This window comes from Tachysurus fulvidraco, chromosome 15 (genome assembly GCF_022655615.1).
Source record: "Tachysurus fulvidraco isolate hzauxx_2018 chromosome 15, HZAU_PFXX_2.0, whole genome shotgun sequence".
Lineage (NCBI taxonomy): Eukaryota > Metazoa > Chordata > Actinopteri > Siluriformes > Bagridae > Tachysurus > Tachysurus fulvidraco.
This window is the reverse complement of record NC_062532.1, coordinates 10142974-10158854: the sequence shown is the minus strand read 5'-3', so window position 1 is coordinate 10158854 and position 15881 is coordinate 10142974. Positions and strand designations below refer to the sequence as shown.

Below are 15881 nucleotides of genomic sequence, written 5' to 3'. Positions count from 1 at the left end.
GAGGAAAATACATTGTGATGACAATTAACTTCAAGGGCAGTCTGAGGCTCTTAGTGCAGGGGAAAATGCTTCCGAGTTTTTCAGCTGCTATAGATTCTGCCTGTGTTGAGTGGGAAGGAAAAAATATGTCACTGATTCCAACTAAAAGGCTATTTAACAGATGTAAATTGAAATGACTTTGACAGTTCTGGCCATGGCAGACCAGGAGATCATGTTAATTCTTTGGTAGTTAGCAAGGTAGTTAGCAAGCTCGTGCTAAGCTCTCGACAGATGATTTAATGGTAGCAAGGCTCATATTTTAGTAATGAGCCTGCCATGGAGACTGTCTGATCTATGAACCCCTTTATGTAACAGCTAAATATGAAAACACTGTGAAAACTTTGGTAAGATATAATAAAAGTTAGATGTTTTGTAGACAATGCAAATGTGAGATCATTAGACAACTGTTTTTATGGGGAGTACTGTGATTATCTCATGAGCTAGAAATGGTGTATAGCGCTTCAGCAGTGACCTTGCCTAAGCAATTGTGTGTGTGTGTGTGTGTGTGTGTGTGTGTGTGTGTGTGTGTGTGTGTGTGTGTGTGTGTGTGTGTGTGTGTGTGTGTGTGTGTTTGTAGCTCTCCCGGCCAGCCTGTCATCACAACTCTATGTGAAAGGTGCTGGGCGCTAATCACAGTAGCCTCCCATAGTTCTCTTAATTAGCTGAACAATTTCCTACAGTTCCACCTACAGATTCACCCAAAAAAGACTTTCTTAACCCTTATAGTGAGATCACAGTGTACTCAACAACTGTGTTATACCCATGTTTTAGAGTCAAGTCCAAAACTAAACTTAGCAATCTGATGTCATGATTTTGGTTACACTTCCATTAGGTTCTAACACATTCACAGAAAGACTTTGATATAACAGCGAATAACATCGAGGGTTTTGGTACATTAGGCAACAAGTGAAGTTAGTTCTCAACAGATGTGTTGAAAGCAGGAAAATTGGGCAAGTGTAAGGATCTTAGTAACTCTGACTATAGCCAAAAATGAATGGTTAGATGACCTCTCCAAAACAGCTGGTGTCGTGCAGTGTTCCCTGTATCCAGTGTTTAGTATTTACCAAAAGTGATCCAACAAAGGACTAACAGTGACCCGGAGACAGAGTCATGAACATTCAAAGCTCACAGATGCATGTGTGGAGAGTTATTGCAGCACAAACTGCTAATAAAGTTCATGCTGGCTATGGCAGAAAGGTGTCAGAACACACAGCGCATGGCAGCTTGCTGTGTTTGGAACTGTGTAGCTACAGACTGGTCAGAGAGCTCATGTTGACCCTTATTCTCCTTGTGCAGAAACACTCTCAATTCTCTCAAAATCAAGTCTAATAGCTGTGGTTCTTCCAACACTAATCTTCTCCTGCATTATGTATCTGGTCAGTTGTTTGAAACTTGTGGTGTTGATGTTTAATTAGTTTTACTTTCAGCTCTTTTCAGCAGCTCGGGTGCTTGTATTGTGTTCTTGTACAGTAAGTGGATAAAATAATCTGCCACCCAGAAGAAGAAATGTGAATCTAAATGTGAAATCACCAAATGAATGCAATGAGCTATTGTTAGTAGACTAGAGTTAAGGATGTAACTATAAAGCAGACATCTTCACTCGTCCAGGAGCTACATGATTTCCAGCACACGCTCAAAGCCCCCGGGGGCTCAGCCGATGTGTTCCCCTAGCAACCAGACTAGCCCATTCAGATACTAGTGGGTGTGTGAAAAGCCCACAACAAGCCACGAGGCACTCCTGAATGTCACTGGGGTGGAGTGGGAGTGTCGGGGTCACTGAGAGATGAGAGGGGTAGGTTAATTAGGGCTTGACTAACAAATCCATTACTCATACTATAAGGGTTTGGAAAGTGGTGAGGCAGTGAAGGACATGAATGAGCAGCACCTATTTAGATGAATGTCACCAATGGACAGCAAAAACACTCACTAGCTCACAGCCTCACGTCACTCCTTTGTTGGCTGGAAAATGGAACATGAAATGAATAGGAGTCTGTAAATGGTCAAACAGCTTTTTGGGCTTGATCACGGCTGCATTTTTTTTAGAGGGGGAAGTGAGGTGATACTTTTAAGTCTATAATGACACTTGATTGTGTTTTAGAATACAGTGAATCATGGAAAGAGCATTCGGTGTCTCGGTTTCTTTAAGTGGAGTGAATGACCTATTAAATATGTTTCCATAGATGCAAAGGAAAATGTTTGTACCATAAGCACTAGCAACTTGCTTGAGGTTTATGAAGGAAAAAAAAGTTGAAATGAATAGAATGCTTGAATTTTCTTTGAACTTACTTTACTGTATATTTGCCAACCATTTACAAATGCCTTTTTAACAGACAGCATTTCACATATTTTTTTTTTCATCAGTATAAAAAAATCCATTATTTTATGTTCAGTAAGCACTAAAGGGTGATTGCAAGGGTCACACTGGTCATGAAGCAGGAATATAATGCACCCTGAATGAGACAGATATCTATGGCAGCTGTTTTCAAGTTCTCCATTCCCTGTTATCCTCATGCTTCAGTACAATAGGGTCTGAGAACACTAGGGAAAATGCTATTAATTTGCATAGTTTTCTAATTTAATAGAATCAAAATAATTTTTTTATTACAAATTTTCTTACCAGTGATACCATTATGTTTATTATTACTAAAGCAAATATTAAAAAAAAAAAAAAAACAAAACAACTCACCCTTCACCAAAAACCCACTGTCTTAACCACTCAAGTCCCAGGACCTGTTGATAGATCCTCCTCCTCATTGTTCTTGTACATGTTACTATATGATTATAAACAGTTACTATAGAGTCAGTAACCGATGAATGACAGAATAATAGATTTAGAATTTGAGGAATTAAGTAAGAGTTAAATTTAAATAGTTATCATATGATTCCCACTGTTCTGTGAAAACAAGCCACACATATTGTTATAGATCTTATGAGATGTTAGAGGCTGACTTCTGAGAAAAGCGGCATAAAGCACATAGTTGTGTAATATGTTTATTGTTTCATGTCTCTATCACAGCCCTGGCTCACATATTCCACCACCCACTCGCTTCTGCCGCCCTCGCCGGTTAATGAGCTCGGGTTTTTCTTGCAGACAAAAGTGATGGCTCCCCATCCTACGCAACAATTAAGAGACAGCCACTATCAACCCATCTGTCAGCGAATCAGAACATCGGACGCATGTGAATACCCTAGCCTTACGTCCTAGCCTTCCATTTCCCAAAGACTTCCCTCAATGGATGGATGTCTAAATATAACACAGTGTATGTGTATGTGTGATGCTGCCATGGCAAGTACCAGTATCACACTTACTATGCTTATCTGTTGTTAAAAAGCAGGGCTCATTAAAAGCAAGGCATAAACCAATGGCATTCGGGATGATGTATGCTGACCGTACGGAAATTGACAGCAATAATTTCTGTGGAACATGTTACAGGGTTTTTCAAGAACAAATACACTGGGTGTAGGTTTGAGAAAGGGCAACATTTTCAAACCCCTAATACTTTCATTAAGTTAACAGTAACTTTGTATATTAGTTATAAAGTTCATATGTGGCAAGTACAAAAAAATCTGTGGAAAAATGTATGATGGATTATTTAAGTACAGTGACGCTAAACTACGACATGTGGTCATAAGCGATTCAATGACAGGCCTAAGGAGTTACTAAAACTATTCTCCAGATAGGTCCTTAGATTCTCATGTGCACTGCTGTTCAAAACAAATACATCGCTTCAACTCAGACCATTAGGCAAACTGTTATATCCCATGGCTTTAGGTTATAGCCATCATACTGTTGTACATCCCTCCCATTATTCATATCATTCCACTCCCATAAAAGGTTTATGCATCACTCGTTCCACGTTTGCAATAACACTAACCTGACCCTGGAGCCTAAGCAATGGAAGAAGTGGCGGATACAGCATGTCAGATCAAAGCAGATGGGCATGGTGATGAAGTAAGGTTTTTTTGGCAAAGGCATTGGTGCAGAGGAAGGGGCAAGTGAGAATCACTAACATGGTACTTATCAGAGACAGACAGAGAGAGGGGGGGGAGGAAGAGAGAGAGAGAGAGAGAGAGAGAGAGAGAGAGAGAGAGAGAGAGAGAGAGAGAGAGACACAGCCAGCTAAACAGATCTTCACTAAAGTCTAAACAACCTTAACGACAGACCAAACAGATCATCTTTCCAGCAACAGACTCAATCTTTTTGCAGCCAGTTGTAAAACAAATTCCAAGGACCCCCTTACTACAGATTTTATCTTATGAACATAAACTAATAAATCCATTTTAAAACATGTACAAGAATATTTTACTTATTCGTCGGCACCAAAGTGCTTTCTGTTTCCAAAATGTCCACTCATATTGCACCTTTTTCATGGCACCTCTCATTAGACTTAAGTTGTCTTTATTTATAAGCCTATATTTCTGAGATATTTAACTAACTATTCAAACTACTAGTCTATAATAACTGGGCTTTATTCAGAAGAAAATTAGTAAGCATTTAATCCCAAAAATATCCTTGTCAGAATGTATGAGTTATGTGCATGAGTTTGCTTAAAATACTCTAAAAGTGGGGTTCCATTTCACACAATTCTTTAATTTAAATTAATTAATTTAATTTAAATCCTTTTTTTAAGTCAGATATCAGCTTTAATATGGAGCAGTATAAAGTATTACTGTAAGACAAGTTGATGTAACCACAGTACGTCACCCTGAAATGTATGACTTGTATAGCATGGAATTACAATCCAATATTAAATACATAAATATGAGATGATTAATTAATTAGTTAACAGTATTGTTCCTTTATAGTGCTTTCTATTACAGAATCTTAATTGGAACACTGTTTACCTAAGGACTGTTTTTATGGATTAATTATGAACAACCCTTAATTTAATTTTTAATAAAACCCTTAATTAAGATTTACATCTTATTTTTTTAAATAATTGAATCTGTAATTTAATAAGAAAATAAGAATTTAATGGCTTTATATGATTAATTGTATAACTCAATCTAAATAAATTACCAGCTTGGTAAAATAGCCTTTATCCCACATACATTACAATGTCATAACCTCAATTTAATCTCATTCACCTCATTCATATATTTTAATACAGTTACCACTTATATATGAATAAACACCATCTGCTTCTTCACTCCACATTTTAAAGGCAGTGGCATTTCTATTTATTACAGGCATTTGTCTAGACGTTATTGAAAAGCATCATTTTTCAGACAATTACGACAATTATTGAAAAAAAAAAACATGACATTTTCATGACATGACAGTTATCATTTCAGATTGTTTAATACGATATATGAATAAGTTTTCTATTATATACTGACCTAACTTTTGTAAGTCACCAACACTGATTGCAGCCCTATAAAACATCAGTACTAAATATAATAACTTTTGCTTATGATGGCTTGTGATTTTAGGAACTTTGAGAACCATGTTTTAGTTAGAGTTCTGAGTTGACAGTCTTTGCTCATCTGTGATTAGGACTGGATGATAAACCATAAATGAATCATAATTTTAGTCATGCAATTGGCAAATCCCCAAATGCCACAATAAATGTGATTCATTCAACATGACCACACAGTTTCCATTAAACGTACTTGAAGTGCGCTGACCAACTGGTTCCTCTAAGGTGTAACAATGTTTTCTGTCGTATTTAAAACAGATGAACTCGATGAACCTGATTTTTTAAAATACATATTTCAAGTTAATTGAATTAGTAACAAAACAAACATCAAAGAAATGTTCGTTAACCAAATCTGGAAAACAAAATATGAATATTTCTAATAATTCTTAATAACTTTATCATGGATCTCTCTCTCTCCAATGCAGTATAGTAGTATAGTAGAATGAGAAGAGTGAAAACTGTACACGAGACAAGACTACTCCTGGAGTGATGGACATTTTCCAGGACATTTAACATATGGAAAAAATGAAGCTAGTGCTGATGTGAGGCAGCTGGATCACTGTGCTGTTCTCTGCCACTGCTCACATTCAGACAAAACATCCACTCTTGCTTTCCTCTCCTTGCCAGCCGACCCTATTTGTGGATGATCTGTTTATTCCGGCCCTGTCAGCACTCCTCGTGCAGACACCCTACAGCCCCCCCCCCCTTCATATCCAGCATTAACCTTTGAACAGACCTTCGTAGCAGCCTCTGCATTATCTTGTATGTACCATGAAAATACATTTTGCCCCAATTTAGACATAAAACGTCCAAAATATTTTTCTCTCTCATTAGCAAAGCAAAACCAACAAGGCTTTATGATTCTCCATAAGAAGTGACCAGTTTTGGTCCATGACTTCAAAAGGTAAAAAGGAAAATGTAGGCGCAGCAGGCTCTAATTCATGTTCTGCCTACGGTAAAGCAGAAAAAATTATATTTTCCTCCAATGACAGAGAACAGTCAGGGCTCCAGCATTAATGACACCCATGTTAGTACTGTACACTGAGAACAGAGGCTAAGACATTAAACACTACCAAATTTGGAAAGACAATGACGCCCACTCTAAAAGAGTTATCCATTCTGATATGCCTTGCTCACGTTTATGGAACTACTGCAGTGGAAAGATTTAAGACAGCATTAACATAAACCAGATACAATGTGAAATCTCATGAGGATGTTGCCACTGATGGGAATTATAACTGTAGCATTAAATTCTCTCTCTCACTCATTTTCTACCGCTTATCCGAACTTCTCTGGTCACGGGGAGCCTGTGCCTATCTCAGGCATCATCGGGCATCAAGGCAGGATATACCCTGGACAGAGTGCCAACCCATCGCAGGGCACACACACATTCTCATTCACTCACGCAATCACACACTATGGACAATTTTCCAGAGATGCCAATCAACCTACCATGCATGTCTTTGGACTGGGGAGGAAACCGGAGCACCCGGAGGAAACCCCCGAGGCACGGGGAGAACATGCAAACTCCACACACGCAAGGCGGAGGTGGGCATGAAACCCCGACCCTGGAGGTGTGAGGCGAGCGTGCTAACCGCTAAGCCACCGTGCCCCCCTAGCATTAAATTGACACGATTAAAATGTGTATGGTAGAATAGTGTAGTGATAATTGTGTCCGTTGCAAAACATCAGGATTGTGGGTTACGTTCTCGGCTCAGGCGTTTTGTTTAAATCAGGTCTTTGAAAATATGTGAACAAGTCATTTGGATGAACAAAAACTAATTGTACTCATGTTACTCAGTTCAATCATGTGCGACCGATGTAAGCTTTTAAATAAATTCAATAAGCTTTTTTCAGTGTGGTCATTATGTGGAAGCCATTTTTTCTTTCACATTTAAAGAAAATATATAATAGCTGTCATGGATCACCTTACTATAATTCCCTAACACCTATATAAACTATTATATTAATGTAATAATTTTTTCTAAAGGTAAAAATGTCTGAAAATGCATCATTCCAATAGCCATGCTGGAAATCAAGACAGGTATCTTTTATTACGTTTCAAAGAGTCGACATGTTTTCTATTTATTAATTAGGCAAAATATATAATAATTAATTTACATCAACAACAGACTAATACATTTTGAATACACTCCTCAAATGATTGACTGTTATAATGAGAATACATAGTGAACTCTAAGGAGAAGGGTAATGATGTGTGTGTCTCATGGGTTACAATGAACTGCAGATTTAACTGGACAGGGACTACCAAAGCACTATAGAAGAACGGCCAGAGCAGGCTCTTTTTCTTAAAAAAGGCTCAATGATCTATCATTCAATTGTGGGAAGCGTTAGCTTTTGTGTTGTGTTCTGTGGAGAAACAGCAGTAATATATATATACATACACACATATATATATATATATATATATATATATATACATATATATATATATATATATATATATATATATATATATATAAAAGCTAATCAGAAAGACCAGCTTCATCACATGCCTGACATTAGTCTCATTGCAAATAATTGCAGAGAAGAGGATGGTAATAAAACTGAAAACCATCCTCTCAATGGCACTTTTTCCAGGAATACATTTAGCTCTAGGATCATCAAGGACCACCAAGATGTTCAATGAAGTACTACTGGGGTCATTTCTACCAACTGGGGGGTCTACCAGCTGCCATTATGCTTCACATCTACCCCTAAGCTGCCATCATGCTTCACATCTACCCCCAAGCTGCCATCATGCTTCACATTTACCCCCAAGCTGCCATCATGCTTCACATTTACCCCCAAGCTGCCATCATGCTTCACATTTACCCCCAAGCTCCTCAGAACAAATGAACCACTGGACAGAATTTATTCCTTTTATACACATACAGTCCACACGTAAAACATCACCACTTGGTTGTTATTATCTCGTTCTAGTTTTGCAATTATTCGGTTATTAGTTATTTTGATGTTGGCCTTCAGCACCTTGGGTTTTCACACCTTTACATACGATGGTATTTTGGTACCTAATTCCTGGGGTCTTAATTGATAGACCTCTGTCTACTTTTTTTTTTTGCTCCCGTACAGCCAAAATATCCCCCTAGGGATCAATAAAGTCCATCCATCCATTCATCCATCCATCCATAAATATTAAAGAACCTACAGTATGCAGAGAAGGTACAGCAACGTTGCCACAGATCCCCTCCAGAAGTACTGTTTAATTCTGTTAACAATAAATCCCACTTAAGTTACAAGAAATTAAACTATTAATAGTCATGTTTATGTAAAAAAACCAAATTCAGAATATTGTTATAAATAAATTTATATATATATATATATATATATATATATATATATATATATATATATATATATATATATATATATATATAAAACCATTCAATTAATAAATACAATTCTTTACATATATAAATGTTAATAATCACAGCTGCAGTTTAACTGGGATTAATCTAGATTTTAGCTTTGGTTAAGTCACATTTAATTCGAGAAAATGTCATTTACAGCATCGGGTAATGCTTAACACATACACACGCACTCCAAAAAGTCACTACAGAATCGACATTCTTGGTCATAGGGCACAAACACATACACAAACAAGCCTACACTCTCTTTGACCTAGAAATGTGGAGGTGGTTATAGAAGGTTAACAGAGCAAACACACACAGCAACAGTTTCATAACACTCAAGGTCACTGCTTCCAAAGCTTGAAAGCTCTCCACTTCATTTACACTGCTCTAGGGCTCACAGCGTACACTCAGACCTGTGGATTTTACAGCCCTGCTTCACCTGCCTCTAATAGGCAGGCCTTAATGAGTTCCAAGTCGAACTAAACTGTAACTGATGGTGATGAATCGCTGAGATACTGCCTCATTACACTTGCTTGGAGACTATCACATAGTCTTTTCTCTAAACGTTACACAGAGAACCCTCAGTAATGATTAAGTGAACTAAAAAGACAAAGGTTGTTTCATTTCAACTTTGTTTGATCTGTTTTTGCTCTCATCAAGGTTTGTAGTCTGTGTGTTTATCAGTAGACACGTCATAAACTCGTTGCTAATTGACATTCATATTCAAACATATGTCACACTGTCTAGTTACGTGTATTAATATAGACTAAAATAATCAAATACATACATTTTATGGCTATTATCCTCTTCTAACAGTTTCTATAGTTTAAAACCACAGCTGATACATGCTGTATAGTCGAAGCATCAAGGTAGAGCCCTGCGCGGGACTGTTTTTATAAACCCGCACCCGCCCGCTCCTGACTAGGACCGCCCGCGCCCGCAAGCTGCGTGTTCCACTCCCGCCCGCACCCGCAATGTTTGTGCCCACTCCCACCCACTCCCGCGGATTTTTTCTTGAGAGTTTGTGAAAATTTTGATTGTATACAAATGATCAGACTAATTATTAGTTCAGGCCAATGTCCAGAATAACAGAATTAAACATGATTGCATTTAAATAAGATAAATTAATACTAATGCTAATACTAACCTTCTTCTCAACATCATGTGTTGACTCCATTCTTATTATCAGGCTACACGCCAAATCCCACCTAGTCCCGCGGATATCCTGCTAAATTTTCTGGCCGCCCACTCCCGTCCGGGGCAAAGGTGAAACCGCCCGCTCCCGCGAGATTTGCGTTTGGTCCCGTGGGTCCCGCGGGAGCCCATTCCCAATGCAGCCCTCTACATCAAGGTGCATCACAAAACCATGAAGTGCATCATGTTGAAATATAATGTATACACCCTGAATAAAACTTTTCAATGTCAGTTAAAAGTAAGGTTCTTTCTTGCTATCTAACTGGTCTACTGTACCAGGAGACTACAAATTAAATACCTATAGCCAAGATATTGTACAGTATTTGCTGGTCCAAGGAGGCTGTGCATAATTATGATCAATTTTAAGTGTTAATTTAAACAAAAGGCCATTTCCAGTTTCATCTGCAAGTCTTCAAGAAGTTCGTTCATTCATCATCTTCATTTCGGTTCTCTACCGAGTCCAAGAACTAGTCATGGACTCACTGCCTGGTCCTCCTGTCATCTCTCCCACACTTTCCTTCTCTCACAGCCTACCACCATCAGTAGTACCATCTGTAAGCCCCCAGCTCCACCAATACTCACATCTTCTTAGTAGTCAAGCCGATTGTCTGCAAGCTTCTGTTGCAAAATTATGTAAAACCAGCAGTGGGTTTTTAAGACAGGTCCTGTACGCACATGTTGTCTCGATCAACACAACAGGCATTCAAAACACAGAATACATCAGTGGATCAGATCCGATACCTCAAATCTAATATGATACCTATCCAATGTCACTAATTATATTATTATATCATTCTAGGTTCACATAAATGAGTCTTCTTACTTAGACATCTATTTAGTAGGTCTTATGGGATATGAACATGATATCTTATGGATTCTGAACTGTCAAGAATACCAAATTTTATGGAAAAGATCCTGAGAATAAAAAGATTTACACGTAACTCTGTTTGTATCCAACGTAATAAATGAAGCCCGTTGTTGTCTCACGATTAATATTTGCCTAATTAGTATAGTCATTCATGAGTAGTGTTATTGTAACTAACTGTAAAGAAGCTATAGTTATTTTTAAATTGGTTCTCGTTGGCGGACACAGATGTTTGGACCACGTTGTAATATTTTGTTTCCTTTCCAGAAGAATGCCATGGCTGTGTGGGTGTGTTGCATTATTGCTGAAGGGAAGCTGTGGTGAGGTGTGTGAGAGCTTTGTGTAGTGATCCCATTTAATAAAGTCTTCCAGTGGAAATCTGACTTCAGGCACATCAGAGGCTTTTAGCCAATTTATCTCTTATCTTGATGGCCAGTTTCACACTCACTGAAGAATCAATGCCCTGTGTTGTGCTTCTTTCTAGAGATCTTGTCAAAACACTGCTGGTTTAACGAGAGGCACTGAGAGCAAAGTTTCTGAGATGGAGGCTAACTGCTTTCTGTTCAGCGTTTTAGCTGGCAGGTTAAATACTACAAACATAAGTAGAAGATATTCAAACACACACACACACAGACAGGCTCATGTGGCTTCATCTCTTATGGAAAATAAACCAGGTGAAAGGAGATAATCTGATTGGGAATTAACAAGCATTGATGCCTTTGCCATCTGTTGCTAGCTCAGTATCCAAGCATATTTCTTTTTTCTGGATCAGTCCAGTGTGATTGCCAAAAGCAATCAGTTTCATTTCTGATACGAATGAATCAAAGTGTGAAGACTTCCATAATGAAGCATACATGCTACAATAATCCTGTCTATGATATTAAGTGAAGATGTATTTCGTGGAACAGCTTTAACACCTTTAATATGTCATATTAAGGCTAACATTAATTTCGAACGATAAAAACAGAGATTTAGTCTGTTTTACAAATTTTAAAAAGTATATAATCACTGGTTGGTATGACGTTTTTCTCTATGAGAAGATTTTTTGGAAAGAGTCTGCAGTGTCACTACTTAACATTAAGAGATGAAGCTATAAATTGGTATAACTGGTTTCTCGGTAACATGACGAACTTTTATTTATTTATTTATTTTACTTCAAGAATAAAAAAGATGACAACAACCTCAGCCATAACTTTAAATTACAAAAAGGAATGTCATGTCATTGTTAATTTGCTACACAATTTCATAAGAGGAATAAAAACACGTTGATGGGACTTTGGGGTGATAAGAGGTATAACACCACGGCATACAGTAGCTGGGATAAATTCACCAAACTCACCAAAATGGTGAGCTACAAATCATAATAGACTACGTTTAGGTTTTGAAAAACGATAATTAAAGTTAGTCACTGTCTTGATAATATGTGAGTTGAAACAAAATGTTATAGTATAATATAGTATAGTATATGTTCGACATTAGCCGACTCACATTTTTAAGGCTGGATTCGAACTTTTGTTTTGAAGCATCACGGTCTTGAAATGCCCATAAATGCATTGATGAGCATTTTGAAGCAAATACAAAAGCACAAATTGGAGTCACACAAGCATGAATTTTATTTAAAGCATGAATCCATCACTACAGAGGAAGGAGGCTACTGAGCCACTTTCCCATGTTTATCTAACTACCCTTTTTTTTTTCACTCTAGACGATTTGCCATTCATCGAGCGGCGACACATTTGTACAACTTCACTTGTGCACTTCTGCAAACGCAGCCAGGGGCTGGCAAGCGCAACACTTTCCACATTACAGAGGAGTAAATTTCCTTAATATGACATGATGCTTAAACAAATGAAAGTATTATAACCCCTTCATTTGCAACAAGGGCTCAATATTACTATTATTACAGGAAGGTAATAACAGTTACGTCTGTTCGTTTTATAACAACTGTCTTTTCCACAGGCTCATCACACGCACACGTTTATGGCACAGTACTGTGGAGATACTCCTTTAAAACAAACACATATACACACAATGTACACATTACCTTGGCACTGGAATCCCTGCTTGCCAAATCCCCTGTTGATTTGAGAAAAAAGACACAGACATAAATAACTGTAGAACATTTCAAATCAAAAACAACAGTAAAATAAAAACACAGGAATAATTAGCCTCCTGTGGCCATACACATACATTCTATGTATTTGTGCTCAAATGGCATTTGGAACATATTAACATTATGTCCAAAAATATACAAAGCATTGAATATTATTGTGTGTAGAGAATTAGAGTTTTTTTTTATTGGTTCTTATCATAATAAAAAGGTTTAAATACTCTGAACCCACTTTGATGGAAACTTTTCATAGACACTTTAATACTTTCTTCAAATTAACGTCCAAAGACCTCCATAAATCACAGTGTATTAATGAATTCTTGAATTATGTTTTTTTTTAAATGAATATATAACGGGGGGGGGGTGAAATAAATAGATAGATAGATAGATAGATAGATAGATAGATAGATAGATAGATAGATAGATAGATAGATAGATAGATAGATAGATAAATAGTTATGATATAACAGGGTATTTTCTTTGTGGGGTAAACAGTGTTGTAATAATAATAATAATAATAATAATAATAATAATAATAATAATAATAATAATAAACTAAATGAAATGTAAATCATGTTAAGTATCCAAAAAATGGAAATGGTATTTTTCCTTGTCACTGGTTCACAACATTATTTGCACCCTGTATCTTTTACCTGGAAACATTAATTCAGTGCAAATATAATAACACCCGATGATACCTAATTGGATCTTAATGACCAGTGATGTATCTGTCAAGCTTCACTTTATCGTATTAGTGAATTTACACTAAACTCACAATTAAAGATAAAACACATTCCCAGAAAAATGATACACACTGATCCTACAAAACATGTCCCTTGATGGTTCCACCCCAGCAAATGGAACAAGTACTGGAGTGTGTATCAAACATCATCCTTCTCTTTGAAAAACAGGACAAACTGTACACTCCTTTAGCTTTAGCAGTCTATGTATCAAAACAAGTGAGAATCAAGCTTCGGTTTAAAAACTGTCTGTCTATGGATGTTTAAAACTTCATTATTGCATATGTTTCTTGTGACAGAATACACACTGAATGTACCATTTCAGCAACATATTACAGACTGCTATTATTATTTCTGAGTAAGTATTTATTCTACATCATTACGCTGTTTGAAAAACATTATTGAACTGTATTTTTTTTAAAGAAAAAAGGGGTAGTTTTTAAATCTTTACCAAAATGTCCATCTTAAATGTTCACTATATCCACATTTACTGGTGAAAACTACACAATAAATGCACAAAACATGTATATATTTGATTGTATTACTTCAATGATAAAGTACAGCTGGCTAACTGAAAGTCTATTAAATATTAACCCAAATTTTCAGGGAAATAATTGTTCTTCTTACTGGGGGTAGAACCATCAAGGAGACATTTCTCGTAGCTATAGTGGGTTATGTATCTTTTAACTACACCTTCTTTACTGGTTAAATGCACACAAAAAGATGTACTTTTGAACAAGAAAAACTACAGATTTCTACCTTTATTTCTGTGAAAATATTAAAGTACACAAGAAATGAAACTGGATTTAACCATGTCGCTGTTGTAAAGTCATCAATCAAACATGTTTTGTACGTTTAATGACTTTTTCTTCCATAGAATCCAATGCAATGTAATGTAGCTTTAAAGCTTCAAAGCTTTCTGTTAAAAACATCCATGTTTCCAGGTGAAAAAATACCCACTGAATGGTATATAAAAGGTAAACAGCATCACAGATCAAAGTGCTCATTGCATATTTGTGTTGAAGAACATTTACATTCAGAAGCAGTGTAATGAGTTTGAATTAAACACGATGGAGGTCAGAAAGAGGCAGAAAGGTCTGGTGCGTCTTGGTGCGTAATGGTGACATCCAGGAACACGCTCGCGCGCTACACTGACTGCTGAGCTGTAAACAATGAACTGAAACCGTATTTAACTCCAAAAACAAAGCGTTTCATGGAGAAAGTTTATAGCACCAAGTTGTGCACCAAGAAGCGCGTTTTCTGTCTTTTGCAGAGCAGGTAGGTGCTTCTTACCAGATGAAGTCGGTGCAGTGGCTGCAGAATGTGGGCTGCTTGAAGAAGCGCGCGATGAACTTGTGGTTCTTTACTTCGTGCACGTTCTTCTGCCGCAGCGCGCCTTTGCGGGCGAACCGGTTCACCAGAGTAGCGGTAGAGTCGTGCATGTGGATTAGATCAGCCATAGCGGGACAGAGGAGCGCGCTCTCCTGCTGTACCTCTCTCTCCCTGTACCTCTCTCTATCTCTCTCCCTCTCTGACTGCAACCGTATGCACGCGGTAACCGAACCAGAAGACGCTTCTCTTTCTGTGTCTCTTTTCTCGCCTTTCCTCTGAGCGCTTCTTTTCGCGTCTCTAAGTGACGTCAGTGGAGTTCAGTCAGCGGCGCGGCTACAGGAAGGTCGCACAGCGCCGCCTGGTGGACTCAATGAGTAACTATACAAAAATAATCAAATAAAAATACTAATAAAATTCAAAATAAAAAACACCTGGGGTCAAATATGGTCCACGTTCAGCCGACAGCTTCGTGCTTTAGGACAAAGTGTGCTTACTGTTTTAACTCGGGAAACATAGATTAGCAGGGATAGAGAACATACACTGAAAATGGGTTCAGTTTTAAAGTCTTCATTAAAAAGATGTGTATTCAAGTATTCAAAAGCAAAATGGAATCTTGGAGCTGGCCATTATTACTAAGCTAATTTATTAAGCAGTCAGTCAGACAGACAAACATCATGATAACTTAGAAAATCCAAGAATTTAAATTAAATGCTAAACTAGCTTGTTAGAATGCTAAGGGATGTTAGCAACAACAACAAAAACTAGCTTTCGGAATTGATTAAGTTATTTTGGAGAATTGAACAGGGA

General features: G+C 37.3%; 1 protein-coding gene across 3 annotated transcripts in view; it reads right to left on the bottom strand.

Moving 5' to 3' along the window:
• The window catches only part of prkcab (protein kinase C, alpha, b), a 135870-nt gene extending 120433 nt beyond the window's left edge, over positions 1-15437 (bottom strand). For 2 of the 3 annotated variants that reach the window (XM_027141365.2, XM_027141366.2), the window contains exons 1-2: positions 15036-15437; positions 12937-12968 (exon numbers count right to left, since the gene is read on the bottom strand). In XM_027141365.2, the coding sequence (XP_026997166.1) occupies positions 12937-12968; positions 15036-15202 (199 nt within the window). In that variant the 5' untranslated portion in view covers positions 15203-15437. Of the gene's footprint in view, positions 1-12936; positions 12969-15035 lie in introns of those variants that run through there. The other variant, XM_047800771.1, reaches the window with a different exon arrangement.
• Positions 15438-15881: the final 444 nt, after the last annotated feature.